This window comes from Hyla sarda, chromosome 10 (genome assembly GCF_029499605.1).
Source record: "Hyla sarda isolate aHylSar1 chromosome 10, aHylSar1.hap1, whole genome shotgun sequence".
NCBI classification, from domain to species: Eukaryota; Metazoa; Chordata; class Amphibia; order Anura; family Hylidae; genus Hyla; species Hyla sarda.
In genome coordinates, this window is record NC_079198.1 from 47788304 (window position 1) to 47805606 (window position 17303).

Genomic DNA, 17303 nt, shown 5'->3' on the forward strand with positions numbered 1-17303 from the left:
TCAGGAGGAATATGCGTTTTTAACACTAGATGTAAGTGCGCTATTCTGTAAAATAAAGGGCTCAATGCAATAAAATACTTTTTAGACAAAGATGAACTAATAGGCGACAATCAATCCCAATTTTTATTAGATTCAATTAAATTTATTTTGAATCATAATATTTTTTCTTTTAATGATGTGATTTACCGCCAGACACGGGGATGTGCGATGGGCACACCCAGTTATGCAAATCTATATATGGGTCTATTTGAGAGTGTGTCCATCGCACAGTCCCCCTGGTTTTTAAATTGTAGTATTTTATATTTTAAAAGATTTATAGATGATTTATTCATTCTATGGAAGGGAACACATGAAGATGCACTGATATTTGTAGAATTTTTAAACAATAATGATTGGGGCCTGACTTTTACCATGAATTTTTCTCTTACCTCCACTGTTTTCCTTGATTTAGAAATTTTCAAAGGTATTAACCAGAATATATGCACTAGAACACATTTTAAAAAAAGTGGACGTTAATAGCTTTCTGGGATTTGACAGTTGCCACTTTCCAAAATGGCTTACAAACATTCCTTATGGCCAATATAGAAGAATAAAGAAAAATTGCACTTTCCCAGAAGACTATAGAGAACAATCAAAAATATTGTATAAATGCTTTAGAGAGAGAAAATTTGAATAATGCATACAAAAAAGCTAATGAACTACAGCAATCTGAGCTAATAAATTATAATGGGAAAAATAATAAAGAGGAAAATAATGCACCTAGGTTTAATTTTACAACTTATAACAACAGTACAAAACAAATAAGAACAATTATGAACAAATATTGGCCCATAATCATGAAAGATTCGATTTTAAACACACTACTACTTTTAGGAGAGCTAAAACATTGCGAAATCATTTAGCCCCAAGCAAATTAAAAAATAGCAGTAAAATAAAACAAAGTATAGCTAAACCCTCAACTATTGGTACCTTTCGCTGCGGTAAAAAACGGTGTTTGTGCTGCGAATGGATTAGTACCCCTCCGTGTAGTTCAGTCACATCCATTTCCACTGGGGAAATCTTCACCTTAAAAGAAAAATTAGATTGCTCATCTATGTACATTATATACCTTTTAACATGTAAATGCAGCCTTCAATATGTAGGCAGGATAATTCAACATGCACGCGCCCGCATGATTAAGCACAGGCACAACATTAAAAAAAACTTTGCATTGCACAGTGTTTCAAGACATATTACATCTTTGCATAATAGCGATCACTCATGCATGAAACTCTGTATCCTGGAAAGTAGCCCTTTTGACCAACCAGATTGTTTCCAAAGGTTGATTAATAGGGAATCCTTTTGGATTTTTTCACTAAACACATTGTGGCCGAGAGGACTTAAAGGACAACTGCAGCGCAATATACACTTATCCCCTATCTACATGATAGGGGATAAGTGTTTGATCGCGGGGGGTCCGACCGCTGGGACCCCCCGAGATCTCCCTAACGTGGCGCCGCCATTAGCGCTCATAGTGAGCGCTAAGGTGCGTAGCGTCGACCTAGAGGTCAACGGTGATGCCCCGTCCCCTCCCCGTCCCCATACAGTTCTATGGGGGAGCCGGGGAGGCACGAACGCTGCCTCCCTGCCTCTCCCACAGAGATGCATGGAGGAGGCGTGCCGGGCCGCAACGTCATGCTGCGGCAGGCATGCCCCCTGCATGGGACAGCCGCGGCCCCGTACAGGAGCCCCCCCCCCAGCGGTCGGACCCCCCGTGATCAAAGACTTATCCCCTATCTTGTAGATAGGGGATAAGTGTATATTGCGCTGCAGTTGTCCTTTAATGAGATGATAGAAAAAACACATTGAAATAAAAAATATAAAAAACATGTTAAAACATAAAATGCTTTTTAACAACTGATGAAGCTCCCCCTAGAAAAGAGATATAGGGAGATTGTGACATAATTTTAATAATTTTAGATATTTTTTTATGTTGATTAATTGTTATGTTACTTGTATGTAAATTTATTTAAATTTATTATGATGTCATTTCCGGTTACAAACATGTATATATTGGTGGACTTTTAACTTATAACATGTCTGAGGAAGAGGACAGAGCGTCCTTGAAACGCGTTACATGTAATAAAGCATAAGATTTATCTACCTCGGTTGGGGACAGCGCTGCAATTTCCCTACCTTTTGCACCGGATGGTGCAAAAAAACCTGATCTTATATTCACACGCTGCTGCGAGGGCGGGCTTAGCTGCAGTCCAAAGTGATTATCCACGCAACCATCCAAAAGGACCTTTCCATACATCCCCATACGAGCGTTGTGCCTCAAATCAGCACAACTGGATCCGGTGAGTCTTTCTGCCTTTGGGGCCCGTCCGGTTCAATACTGTTCTTCACAGTGGAGCGCTTTGTCTCTTTTTTCAGCATTATCCTCCAGTCACTTTCAAAGCTGCACTCACTATTCTCCTGATATATAACGTGTTATCCTCCAGTCACCTTCAAAGCTGCACTAACTATTCTGCTGTTATATAAAGTGTTATTCTCCAGTCACCTCACATTGAGCGTGCATGTGCATTTGTTTCTGTACTGAGCGTACCTTGGTACCAGACTGTACTGAGTGTGTGTGTTCCCTTACTGTATCTTTACTGTTGGATTTGAGCTCCAATGCTACAGGAAGCCACGAGTAATGGACAGCCAAAAAAAACACTGATCAATTGAACAGTGTATACATTCTAAATGGTCTCCTATGGGACTTTAAAATAGTGGAAAAAAAGGTTGAAAAAATGTTAATGACCATGTATTAACCCCCTTCCTTAATAAATGTTTAACACACCCTCCTTTTCACATTTTTAAATAATATTATCTAAACAAAAATAAACAAACATATGTGGTATTACCATGTGCGTAAATGTCCAAACTACTGTATTAAAATATTTTTATTAAACCACACAGTCAATGGCATATATGTAAAAAAAAAAACAAAAAAAAAAAACAACAAAGTCCAGAATTCACTTTATATATCATAAAACAGTTAATAAAAAGTCATCAAAACAAAAATGGTACCAATAAAACCTATAGACAACAGCACAAACAAAAAGGGAAAAATAAAAGCCTTTAATTCCCTAAGCTCCTGCTGTCTTTCCTGTGATGCACATGGCACAGGTAGTATTCCATACAATACAACCTTAGAGGTTCTTCCTTTCAGCTTGGCACTTAGTTATTACAATTATTTTTAGGAACCTTCACCTACCATGTATTCTGTCATTGGTTCTAACATGAACCACGACAGCTGGGTCTTCCTCAGTAATTTGTCCATCCGTTCCACCACATGCCGAACCCTGGCATTAGGGAGACAGCAAACCATTCAATTGAAGCGATCTTGGCGAAAAATGATTCTATCCATTTTCCTGGTTATAGAATGCCCTACCTTCATTACCATCCCCAACACAACTAGTTGGAAAGTTTGCATGACTGTTAGGGAGCCCAGTATCCACTAAAGTTGCCATTTCTGATACTGAGGCCCGTGCATCATCATCCAACTTGGCATTTTTGCTTGGGATCTATGAAGCAGAAGTGGCCTTCTTTTTCCTTGCATCCTTTCCAGTCATTCTTACTACATTAACCCAGCTCCTTACTTGGCCCTCCTGACTAATTTCTTCAACCTCCATGTCTACCCCACTTACTGCTTACTGCTTGCTCTGCAGTAGTCCTCAGTGTTGCATTTTGCTTCTCTAAATCTCTACACACATATGCCATATTCATCCTGGAACTGCTTCTCCAGTAGTTTATATGTATGGAATATTGTGCACTAAACAAAACCCCCAATCTTGCTATACATTATCCTTGGTAACAAAACAGTGGTAATAAACTCCTGCTTTTAACTCATGTTTATAAAACTTCTCTTATTTCCACAGGTCCTCTTGATTCAGCAGGCCCAATAACAGAGCAGCAATGTGTTACTGGTTTGAGTGATTGTATCGGGCGGACACATACAGCATAGGGCCCCTGTGCAAAGAACGTGCCTGCCCCCCCTCCCCCCATACATCAATTGTTCAGGTAGGAGATAAATATGAGATATGAGATAGATAGATAGATAGATATGAGATAGATAGATAGATATGAAATAGATAGATAGATAAAAAAAAAGGCAGTGATGCTTGAAAATGGCAGTGAGAGACTGCCGAAACGTTGCACTGATTTTGCTGTGAAGATGCAATAAATACTCACCTATTTTGAAGTTTACCTATGCGTGCTGCGGTCCTTTGCTATTTGGACTTAACATGGTGACCCTGACTAGGAACCAGATGACGGTTTTTCACCAAATAGATTGTATATACCTGCTGTGGTTGTGCTGCTTTTTGGACTTTTTGAGATAGATAGATAGATAGATAGATAGCTACATATGAGGTAGATACATATGAGAGATAGATAGATAGATAGATAGATATGAGATAGATAGATAGATATGAGATGGATGGATAGGTAGATAGATATGAGATGGATGGATAGATAGATGTGAGATAGATAGATAGATATGAGATAGATAGATATTAGATAGATGATAGATAGATAGAAAGAAGATAGATACAGTAGATAGATAGATGATAGATAGGACATGGATATTTTTTTTTACCAACCAGGGTGCCTCCAGATGTTGCAAAACTAAAAAAAACTACAACTCCTGGGCCTTTGGCTGTTGAGGTATGCTGGGAGCAGTGGCGTTGCGACCGCACCAGGTGACACCAACCTAATGGGGTGACACCAAGACGCTCCGCAGCAGCACCCCCCATCTGTGCCCGACCGGCCTCCCATCCGTCAGCACCCCCCCCCCCCCCTCTTCACCTGCGCTGTGTGTGCGGTGCGCCCGTCTGTCAGCAAACCCCCTTTCACCTGCACTTTGCGCCCGTCCGTCATCACACCCCCCCTCACCTTCACCAGCACTGTGCCCGGCCTCCGCTCCCCCGTCTGCGCCGGCCTGACGTCACATCGCATGGCCGCGCAGGAGGACGCCAGTTACGTCACTCGCACGGCGCCCGGTGAGAAGGAGCGATGCGCTGGATGGGTGAGTGTATGTGTCTGTCTCTCTGTCTGTCTCTATGTTTGTGTGTGTGACTGTGTGTATGTGACTGTGTGTGTGTGTGTGACTCTCTGAGTGTGTGTGTTTGTGCGACTCTGTGTGTTTGTGTGACTGTGTGACTCTGTGAGTGTGTGTCTCTCTGACTGTGTGTGTGTTTGTGTGTGTGTCCCTCTGTGTTGTATGTGTTTTTTGTGTGTGTGTGTGGGGGGGTGGGGGGGTTGAACCAGCGATCTAATGTGGGGAGACTTTGACCCATTGTGGGGAACCTGCGGCCTAATGTGGGGAAACTACTATCAAATGTGGGGAGTCTATGCTACCTAATGTGGGGAATATGTGCTACCAAATGTGGGGTGTCTATGCTACCTTATGTGGGGAGTCTATGCTACCTTATGTGGGGAATCTGTGCTACCTAATGTGGGGAATCTGTGCTACCTAATGTGGGGAATCTGTGCTACCTAATGTGGGGAAACTGCTACCTAATGTGGGGAAATTGCTACCTAATGTGGGGTAACTGCTACCTTACTAATGTGGGCAAACTGCTGCCTACCTAATGCTCCCCCCCCTGGCAGTAGCACCCTCATCATCCACCAGCAACACCCCCCCCCCAGCAGCACCTCCCTCAGCAGATCCTGATGGTGGATGATGGCAGTGCTCCTGCCAGGAGGAGGATCCTGCCGATGGATGATGGGGGTGATACTGCCAGGGGGGATGGCCAGTAGCACCCTCATCATCCTCCAGCTACACCCCCCCAGTAGTAGCACCCCCATCATCCACTAGCAACACCACCAATACCCCCCTCCCGTGGTAATAGCATCAGCTAACGGATGTTGAGGGGTGTTACTGCGGTTGTGGTATTATATTCAGAGGGTGCACTGTATGGCAACGTTATATTCAGAGGGCGCAGTGGGTGGTAGTATTATATTCAGAGGGCGCAGTTTGTGGTAGTATTATATTCAGAGGGCGCAGTTTGTGGTAGTATTATTAGAGATGAGCGAACTTACAGTAAATTTGATTCGTCACGAACTTCTCGGCTCGGCAGTTGATGCCTTATCCTGGTAAATTAGTTCAGCCTTCAGGTGCTCCGGTGGGCTGGAAAAGGTGGATACATTCCTAGGAAAGAGTCTCCTAGGACTGTATCCACCTTTTCCAGCCCACGGGAGCACCTGAAAGCTGAACTAATTTATGCAGGAAAAGTCATCAACTGCCGAGCCGAGAAGTTTGTGACGAGTTGAATTTACTGTAGTTCGCTCATCTCTAAGTATTATATTAAGAGGGCGCAGTGGGTGGTAGTATTATATTCAGTGGGTACAGTGTGTGGCGGTATTATATTCAGAGGGTACAGTATGTGGCAGATTTATGTTCAGAGGGCACAGTGTGTGGTAGTATTACCGTATATACTCGAGTATAGGCCGAGTTTTTCAGCACGATTTTTCGTGCTGAAAACACCCCCCTCGGCTTATACTCGAGTGAACTCCCCCACCCGCAGTGGTCTTCAACCTGCGGACCTCCAGAGGTTTCAAAACTACAACTCCCAGCAAGCCCGGGCAGCCATCGGCTGTCCGGGCTTGCTGGGAGTTGTAGTTTTGAAACCTCCGGAGGTCCGCAGGTTGAAGACCACTGCGGCCTTCAACATCATCCAGCCCCCTCTCACCCCCTTTAGTTCTGAGTACTCACCTCCGCTCGGCTCTGGTCCGGTCCTGCAGGACTGTCCGGTGAGGAGGTGGTCCGGTGGGATAGTGTTCCGGGCTGCTATCTTCACCGGGGAGGCCTCTTCTAAGCGCTTCGGGCAAGCCTCAGAATAGTCACGTTGCCGTGACAACGACGCAGAGGTGCGTTCATTGCCAACGTAATTCTGCGTCATTGTCAAGGCAACGCCTCTATTCCGGGCCGGAAGCGCAGAGAAGAGGCGCCCCCGGTGAAGATAGCAGCCCGGACCACCTCCTCACCGGACCACCTCCTCACCGGACAGCCCTGCAGGACCGGACCAGCGCCGAGCGGAGGTGAGTACTCAGAACTAAAGGGGGTGAGAGGGGGCTGGATGATGTTGAAGGCCGCAGTGGTCTTCAACCTGCGGACCTCCGGAGGTTTCAAAACTACAACTCCCAGCAAGCCCGGACAGCCGATGGCTGCCCGGGCTTGCTGGGAGTTGTAGTTTTGAAACCTCTGGAGGTCCGCAGGTTGAAGACCACTGAGGGCGAATGATGAGAAGAGGATGATGAAGGGGGGGTGTGGGGATGATGAAGGGGGGGGTGTGGGATGATAAGGGGATGATGAAGGGGGGATGTGTGGGATGATGACAAGGGGATGATGAAGGGGGGATGTGTGGGATGATAAGGGGATGATGAAGGGGGGATGTGCGGGATGATAAGGGGATGATGAAGGGGGGATGTGTGGGATGATGACAAGGGGATGATGAAGGGGGGATGTGTGGGATGATAAGGGGATGATGAAGGGGGGATGTGTGGGATGATAAGAGGATGATGAAGGGGGGATGTGTGGGATGATGACAAGGGGATGATGATGAGGATGTTAATGACGGGTCTGGATGATGACAGGGGGGGATGAGGTATTTCCCACCCTAGGCTTATACTCGAGTCAATAACTTTTCCTGGGATTTTGGGTTGAAATTAGGGGTCTCGGCTTATACTCGGGTCGGCTTATACTCGTGTATATACGGTATATTCAGAGGGCGCAGTGGGTGGTAGTATTATATTCAGAGGGTACAGTGTGTGGCGGTATTATATTCAGGGGTACAGTATGTGGTAGTATTATATTCAGTGGGTACAGTATGTGTTGGTATTCAGAATGTACAGTGTGTGGTAGTATTATATTCAGTGGGTATGGTGTATGGAAGGTTTATAATCAAAGAGTATAGTGTATAGTAGTATTATATTTAGAGGATAGAGTGTCTGGCAGGTTTATAATAATAATTGTTTTCATATAGAGGATGAGAATGCGCTGACATAGTGAGGAGACGTCTGGGCGTCACATTCTGCAGAGAGAAGTTTTAGCTGGAACAAGTTCTGGCGGTATGTACCATCTGAATTAGATAAGGAAAGACTATAGAGAAGATGTCACCTGTAGTCACTGATATCATTGTGTGTTCTCCTCACTATAGAGAAGACGTCACCTGTAGTCACTGATATCATTGTGTATTCTCACTATAGAGAAGATGTCACCTGTAGTCACTGATATCATTGTGTATTCTCCTCACTATAGAGAAGACGTCACCTGTAGTCACTGATATCATTGTGTATTCTCATCACTATAGAAAAGACGTCACCTGTAGTCACTGTATCATTGTGTATTCTCCTCACTATAGAGAAGATGTCACCTGTAGTCACTGATATCATTGTGTATTGTCCTCACTATAGAGAAGACGTCACCTGTATTCACTGATATCATTGTGTATTCTCCTCACTATAGAGAAGACGTCACCTGTAGTCACTGATATCATTGTGTATTCTCCTCACTATAGAGAAGACGTCACCTGTAGTCACTGATATCATTGTGTATTCTCCTCACTATAGAGGAGACGTCACCTGTAGTCACTGCTATCATTGTGTATTCTCCTCACTATAGAGAAGACGTCACCTGTAGTCACTGATATCATTGTGTATTCTCCTCACTATAGTGAAGACGTCACCTGTAGTCACTGATATCATTGTACATTCTCCTCTCTATGTCCTATCAGAGCTGTAGTCGCTTGTCATTTCTACAGTTATGGTCAGTGAAACCACAACTCCCAGCATAACCTCACCATTGCTCAAAGGGGTACCCTACTGGAAAACATTTTTTTTTAATCAACTGGTGCTACAAAGTTAAACAGATTTGTAAATTACTTCTATTTAAAAATCTTAATCCTTCCAGTACTTATTAGCTGCTGCATAAGCGATTCACAGGAAGTTATTTTCTTTTTTAATTTATTTTCTGTCTGACCACAGTGCTCTGTGCTGACACCTCTGTCCATGTCGAGAACTGTCCATAGTAGGAGCAAATCCCCATAGCAAACCTATCCTGCTCTGGACAGTTCCTGACATGGACAGAGATGTCAGCAAATAGCACTGTGGTCAGACTGGAAAGAACTGCACAACTTCCTGTGGAGCATACACCAGCTTATAAGTACTGTAAGTATTAAGATTTTAAATAGAAGTAATTTAAAAATCTGTTTAACTTTCTGGCACCAGTTGATATAAAAGAAAATGTTTTCCAGTGGAGTACCCCTTTAAGTAATTCTGGGAGCTGTATATTTCAATGGTGAAAACTTCTTTAACACTTTCCCATTCTGTGGCAACTGGTATATCTGATTATTATACTGGAATTTCTCACAATGCGCTACAACAGTGGTGTCTGTCACAACAGGCTAAAAACTTACAGGGGGGGGGGAGTATGGGGGTGACACCATTTTCTACCGCACTGGGTGACACCAACCCTAGCAACGCCACTGGCTGGGAGTTGTAGTTTTGCAACAGCTGGAGGCACCCTGTGGGATGGATAGATCGATAGTTAGATAGATAGTGTTTTCCAACCAGGGTGTCTCCAGCTGTAGCAAAACTACAACTCCCAGCATGCCTGGACTGTAGTTTAGCAACAGCTGGAGGCACCATGGTAGGAAAACACTGATCTATGCCCAGACAATCTATCTATCTCAGTGTTTACCAACCAGTGTGCCTCCAGCTCTTGCAAAACTACAACTCCCAGCATGCCCAGACAGTCCTTAGCTGTCCGGAAGTTGTAGTTTTGCAACAGCTGGAGGCTCCCTGGTTGGGAAACACTGCCTTAATGGATTAATAATAAATAAACAAGCAGTGTGTCCACATGTTGTGGCCCCAGTGGGGTCACTTTCCCTCCTCCGGGGTCCACAGGTCACCTACAGGTCACATTACAAGAACAATTTTTTGAAAAATCGCAGCAAAAATGGCGCAGTTTTACCACGATTTAAAAAAATCACAGTAAAAAACGTGCCATTTTTGCCGCATTTTTCCCAAAAATTGTTCTTGTAATGTGACCTGTGGACACCGGAGCAGGGAAAGTGACCCCACTGGACTGCTACCCCCCAGCCCCAGGTTATACTGCTAGTGAGAAGAGAGGCAGGACAGGGGACATAACTTACCCTCACAGCCACTGTGCTCCTGGGAGGCCTGTCAGCTCTCCGCCTCTGTTCTCTTCCTGTGCTGGAGCCATGAATCAGATACCTTCATCCCTGTGCTACTGCCTGTCTCCCTAATGATACCGGAGCAGGAGCAGCAAAGGGATTGTAAAAAAAAATAATAATAAATTGCGCTTGGGTGGGGATCGGGACAACTGTCCTGGATCCTTACCAGCTGCACCTCTCTCTCAACGGGGCCCTTGGCCAGTGCCTGAGGGCCCATGTGTAGTGGCGGGCCCCTGTGCAGCTGAACATGCTGCACATGTGATTTGTCCGCCCCTGGATTGTATCACTATTATTCTTATTTAACCAAAATTTTATATTGCTGTTCTGGTAATCAGATCTGTCTCTATTGATTTTATGTAATTTGTTTGATGCTACTTTGTTTTTATAAATGTGAATCTTGGTACTGGTAGCTCTGTCCCACCCAGAGTAATCAGGTAAATGTCGATAGTTACTATTACAATTTATAGATACATTTATAAATGTTTTCAGATCCATCAGTAACTCAGGCATTTCTTTAATCAATGAGAATTTCTGTTAGGGTATTAGAACAGATAGTAAGAGCAATATCCCAGCGCTTACAAAATATCTAACCATCTTTAACCTCTTAAGGAACAAGCCCATTTTAACCTTAAGGACCAATTTTATTTTTGCGTTTTTGTTTTTTTCCTCCTCGCCTTCTAAAATCCATAACTCTTTTATATTTCCATCTACAGACCCATATAAGGGCTTGTTTTTTGTGTGACCAATTGTACTTTGTAATGAAATCTCTCATTTTACCATAAAACGTAGGGCAAACCCCAAAAAATATTTTTTTAGGGAGGAAATTTAAATGAAAACCACAATTTTGCACATTTTGGAGGGTTTAGTTTTTACACTGTAAACTTTACAGTAAAAATGACGTGTTCTTTATTCTGTGGGTCAATACGATTAAAATGATACCCATGGCTAGATACTTTTATATTTTTGTACCGCTTTAAAAAAATTTACAACTTTTTGTACCATATCAGTTGCCCTAAAATTGCCCTATTTTGACCACCTATAACTTTTTCATTTTTCTGTATACAGTGGTCCCTCAACATACGATGGTAATTCGTTCCAAACGACCCATCGTTTGTCGAATCCATCGTATGTTGAGGGATCCGTGCAATGTAAAGTATAGGAAGCTGTACTCACCTGTCCCCGCCGCTCCGCACCAGGTCCTCACCGCTCCCGCTGCTGTTCCAGGGGCTCCCGATGCTGTCCCGCTGCTCCGGTGTTTTCTTCGCGATCCTCCGGTGTCTTGCGCATCTTCTGCAGGGTCCGGGCCTCGCTTTCAGGTGACGTTATTACGCTGCTGCGCCGGCGCGGCGTGCGTAGTGACGTAATAACGACACCGGAAAGCAAGGCCCGGACCCTGGAGAAGATGCGCAAGACACCGGAGGATCGCGAAGTGGACCCGGAGCAGCGGGAATAGGTAAGCGAACCTGCCAGGGATGCTTAAACTGCTATCCGACAGCAGCTTAAGCGTTTTGCGCTGTCGGATAGCAGTTAATGCGATGGCCCCGACATATAAAAGCATCGTATGTCGATGCTGACATCGACATGCGATGGCCTCTGAGAGGCCATCGTATGTCGATTTTATGATATGTCGGTGCCATCGTAGGTCGGGGGGTTACTGTATAGGGCTGTATGAGAGCAATTTTTTTGTGCTGTCATCTGTACTTTTTATTGATACCACATTTGCATATATAAAACTTTCAGATAATTTTTTATTAATTTTTTGGGGAATAAAATGTGACAAAAAAAAGCAGTATTTTTGGACTTTTAATTTTTTTTACGTTTACGCAGTTCACTGTACGGATCATTAACATTACATTTTGATAGTTTGGACATTTACGCACGCAGCGATACCAAATATGTTTATAAAAAAAATGTTTAAGCTTTTTGGGGGTAAAATGGGAAAAACTGACAATTTTCATTTTTATTGGGGGAAGGGATTTTTCACTTATTTTTTTCACTTTTTATTTCTACATTTTCACCTTTTTTTTTTTTTACACTTTTTATGTCCCTATAGGGGACTATCTATAACAATCATTTGATTGCTAATACTGTTCAGTGCTATGTATAGAGCATAGCACTAATCAGTATTATCGGTCATCATCTGCTCTGGTCTGCTCGATCTCAGACCAGAGCAGAAGACCCGAGGAGACAGACGGAGGCAGGTGAGGGGAACTCCGTCCACCATTACAGATGATCGGATCCCCGCAGCAATGCTGCGGGCGATCCGATCATCTATTTTAACATGCGCATTGCCGCATATGCCGTGATCTGTACTGATCACGGCATCTGAGGGGTTAATGGAGGACATCCGCGTGATCGCGGATGTCGGCCATTGCTGGCGGGTCCCCGGCTGTTGATAGCATCCGGAACCTGCCGTATATGACGCGAGCACCGCTCATATGCTCGCGGTCATACACAGGACGTAAATGTGCATGCTGGTGTGCGAAGTACCACCAAATCAGGACGTACATTTACGTCAGTGGTCATTAAGGAGTTAAAAGAAGGTAAAGTCCTCACTCTTAAACTTCTAGGTAGAATTTCCTCAGAGAGGTATACATTCAGGAAAAAAAAGAATCCAATTGGTGTTGGATCTCAGTCTTGAATTAATTCTCTAGTTAAAAGGAAAGATCCCTCATTGATTTAAAATCACTGACATGAGTGCCTTTACCTTCTTTAGCAGAGGTTTAAGTTGCATATGGGTGTCCTGATTTCACAAGGCTCTTTAAAGGTAAATCACTTTTTGTTAATGTGGTCCATTATTGATTGGGCCAATCCTTTTTATGAATGAAATACAGAGTGCCTGTTCATTGGATTACACTTTTACTATTTGTTTGTCTTCCAAGTTACCACACTAGCCTCTCTTTCATTTTAGCAATTCTGCAACTTTTTTTCCCAACATTATTTGTCTTATATTTTTATTTAGTTTACTATTTTGTATATGTTCCTATTATGGGATCTACAAATGTAATGTAATTGCTTTCTGTATGCTTAGAATTTTATTTGTTGCATGTCACTTATCTAAATCATGTCACACCCCTGGACCTTTTACCTTACCATGGTGCCTTTTTCTCCTATTTAAAGGGGTAACTAACTTTTTGGAATCAGTTGATTTTTTTTTTTTACAGATTTGTAAATGAATTCAATTTAAAAATCTTAATCCTTCCAATACTTATCAGCTGCTGTATGCTCCAGAGGAAGTTATTTTCTGCCTGACCACAGTGCTCTCTGCTGACACCTCTGTCTGTGTTAGGCATTGTCCAGAGCAGAGCAAATCCAGATAGCAAACCTCTCCTGCTCTGGACAGTTCCTGACACAGATATATGTGTCAGCAGAGAGTTCTGTGGTCAGGCAGAAAAGAATCATACAACTTCCTTTGCAGCATACAGCATCTGATAAGTACTGGAAGGATTAAAGGGTACCTCTCATCAAATAAACTTTTGATATATTTTAGATTAATGAATGTTGAATAACTTTCCAATAGCATGTTAATGGAAAATATGCTTCTTTCTATTGTATTTTTCCCGATCAGTCCTGTCAGCAAGCATTTCTGACTCATGCTGGAGTCCTAAACACTCAGAGCTGCCAGCCTGCTTTGTTCACAGCCAAACAGGCTGTGAACAAAGCAGACTGGCAGCTCTGAGTGTTCTCCTTTGTGAACAAAGCAGACTGGCAGCTCGTAGTGTTTAGGACTCCAGCATGAGTCTGAAATGCTTGCTGCCAGGACTGGTAGGGAGACCCCTAGTGGTCATTTCTTCAAAGTGGAAAATTAAATAGAAAGAAGCATATTTTTTAATCACATGCAATTGTAAAGTTATTCTTCTATAATAGATCAAAAGTTTTTTTGATGAGAGGTACCCTTTAAGATTTTAGAAGTAATTTACAAATCTTTGTAACTTTTTGGCACCAGTTGATTTTTCCAAAAATGTTTTCCACTGTAGTACCCCTTTAAATTGTAACTTGTACCTATAAGCTTTCACTGCAATTCAAAGGGGAGTACTAGCTCCTGAAGCATGTCTTTCCAGTTATACACCTTTTATTATTTTTATATGTGATGTGTCAGTAATAGTCTTTGTAGTTGATAGTCTTTGTAGTCTGATCCGTGACAGTAGCGCCAACAGTGCTTTTTTCTCTAAGAACCAGTCCTGTTGTATGGTCAAACAGCTGCCTGTGACCACTGGCATGTTCAGAAAAAAATGTTTAATAAAGTTTGGTATGCCGTTATGCCTACATTCCTTTTGAAAGGGGATGCTAAGATTACAATTTATGCACAAAAATTTGAATTTTTTTTTTTCACTGTTTAATGATAAAAAAAAACTTTCCTCAAACACCTGTGGGAGCCAACTGCTTTCTACCCTCCTAGGTAAATTCTTCAAGGGATATCTTTTTATTTATTTATTTTTTTAAATTGGGCCACTTTTGAGGTTTTGCTTTTTTCCTGTGTTCCTTGTGAAGATGTAAAAACTTAGTCTGATACTACATACTATTGTACATTTTTATAACTTTATAGCCTAATGAGAAAAAATTATATGAAACATCCATGGGGTAAAAAGTTTACTATACTGTACCCTGAAAAAAATTCTTTAAATAGTGAAGATTCCAAATAATCCCCCCAAAAATCAGATTTTGCAATGTCTTAGAAAATTTTGAAAAATGCACATAATATTATAAGCCTTCTAATGCCCAAAAGAGTAAAAGAATGTTTAAAAAATTATGCAAATGTGAAGTAGACATGTTTGTATGTGAATGCATAACTAATTAATTTATTTGCCATGACTATTTCTCTTACGAGTAGGGAATTTCAAATCTAAAGAAAATGCTAATTTTTCAAAATTTCAAGAACGCATGAATGAATGCTGAACGCATCAACCAAAATTTACAACTAATATGAAGTCCAATATGTCATAGAAATCTCAAAATCACATGGACCAGTAAAATCATTCCAAAGTTATTACCACATAAAGAGACACAAGTCAGGTTTGAAAAATGGAGTTTGCACATTAAGACCAAAACAGGCCACGTCATAAAAGGGTGAAATTACCTGTAAAACTGAATGTGTTTTCCAGCAGGGATTAGCCATTTCTCTTGTTACTGATTTCATTGCCTCTTCAACTTCTTGTTCAGCTTCAGTCTCAGTAATGGATTCTGTTTTCAAGTGATTCTGACAAGAAATAACAGTGAGCAATATTAAGTGTCTATAATTTTAATGGGGTTATCCAATTTAATGTTAATCTTGCCCTCATTTTGTGTAACTCTTGTCCTCAGTTTGTGTGGTATTACAAATTTGCCTAAATGAAAAAACATTCTCACTGGAATCTACTTTTCATAGCTTGACAGATGTGAGAGTTAGGGGGAGATTTATCAAACGATTTAGACTGGTTTTTACTGTCTAAATTTGTCACACAGAAAGTCGCAGTCTAAATATGTGTGACTTTTCTGCGACTTTTGCTGTAGAGGATTTTTAGAACATGATGCATGCAAGTCTATTTTAGACGGAAATGCATTGGAAAATGCATTGATGCTGAATTTATCAAGTGCGACTTTTGTGCGACAAGTCGCATCTGCCCAAAATACGCTGAAATGTCAGACCATGTTGGAGCAGGTCTAAATGCAGTTTAAGCAGTAGACCCTGAAGTCTGAGCACAGAATTTATCAAGGGCTGTGAGACCTTTGATAAATTAGGAGCACAATAGAGAGGAGACTACCACATACGCTGGTCTATAAGCATACCCAGAATAGACTAGATTGGTAAATGTCCCCCAAAATGTTTATATAAGTTACAAAGCAAAATGTAAAACTACCTCAGGTGCCAGCAACAATGCATCTGAAAGTTTGAGTAGTAGTGGCTCTGATCTACTCATTTTGATCAAATTAATTTTGGCTCAGATTTATCAAACCAGTTTAGTTTTTATGGAGTAGATAGAAAAGTTTTTGTATACGGTTCTGAATAGTGAGGCACAGTGGTGCTGAAAGAATATTGGACAAAGTGTTTTTCTGCTAACTTTCCTGATTCTAACACCTGGAAGATATCCGCATAGTTCCCCTTACTATTAGTCAATGGATACTCAAAAAGGCAAGTCTCCTCCAAGCTAACAAGAAATACATCTGTGAAGCCAGGAAATACAGTATTTTATATCAGTAAATGTGAGGCCCCTTTTCTCTCTTGGTAAACACATTTAGTCCAATTTTACTTGCATCTTCCTTCTCCCTCAGATTAACCTGTTGGGGACCACGGGTGTATGGATACGCCCTTGCGTCCTTGTACTTAAGGACCAAGGGCGTACCTGTACGCCTGTGGGAATTTCGATCCCTGCCACTAGCCGGATGGGGATCGGAACGGGATGCCTGCTGAAATCATTCAGCAGGCATCCCGTCCAAATGCCTGGGGGGCGATTTGCGGTGATTCAGGGCTGATCGGGTCTCTAATGACCCGATAGCCCAGAAAATAGCGATGATCGGAGCTGTTAGAGACAGCCCTGATCATCCTAAATTATAGGAGCGAGGTGGCAGGGGTGCCACCTCCTCCTATCCCCTGCAATTAGCCGGTCAGGACTGATTGTCGAATCGCAGGGCGGGGGTGAACGTTCATTTCCCCCACTCTGCCCGCCCCTGGATGTCGGGGCAGAGCTTGGGAAGATGGCGGCAATGTGCGGGGGGGCTGTGGATGCAGCGGGTACTTCCGGTGCCGGTTACCTGGGTTCACGTGGGGACCAAGGACCAGCGGCTGACAGGAGGTGGCAGTTTCCCAGATGCAGCAGTGAAGATTGCCGTAAAGTGATCTTCACTGCTGTATCTAGGAGTTTCAAAACTACAACTCCCAGCATGCCCAGACAGCCTTTGGCTGTCTGGGCATGCTGGGAGTTGTAGTTTTGCAACATCTGGAGGGCCACAGTTTGGAGACCATTGTCCTTCCAGATGTTGCAAAACTACAACTCTCAGCATGCCCAGACTGTCCAGGCATGCTGGGAGTTGTAGTTCTGTAACATCTGGCCATTCAGATGTTGCAGAACTACAACTCCCAGCATACTCGGACAGTCTCAGCAT

At 42.7% G+C, this 17303-nt stretch overlaps 1 protein-coding gene across 16 annotated transcripts in view; it reads right to left on the reverse strand.

Annotated features, from left to right (window-relative positions):
• The window catches only part of PHLDB1 (pleckstrin homology like domain family B member 1), a 727524-nt gene that overhangs the window by 627008 nt on the left and 83213 nt on the right, over window positions 1-17303 (reverse strand). For all 16 annotated transcript variants that reach the window (XM_056544025.1, XM_056544036.1, XM_056544037.1 and 13 more), the window contains one exon: window positions 15301-15420. In XM_056544025.1, the coding sequence (XP_056400000.1) occupies window positions 15301-15420 (120 nt within the window). The remainder of the gene's footprint in view (window positions 1-15300; window positions 15421-17303) is intronic.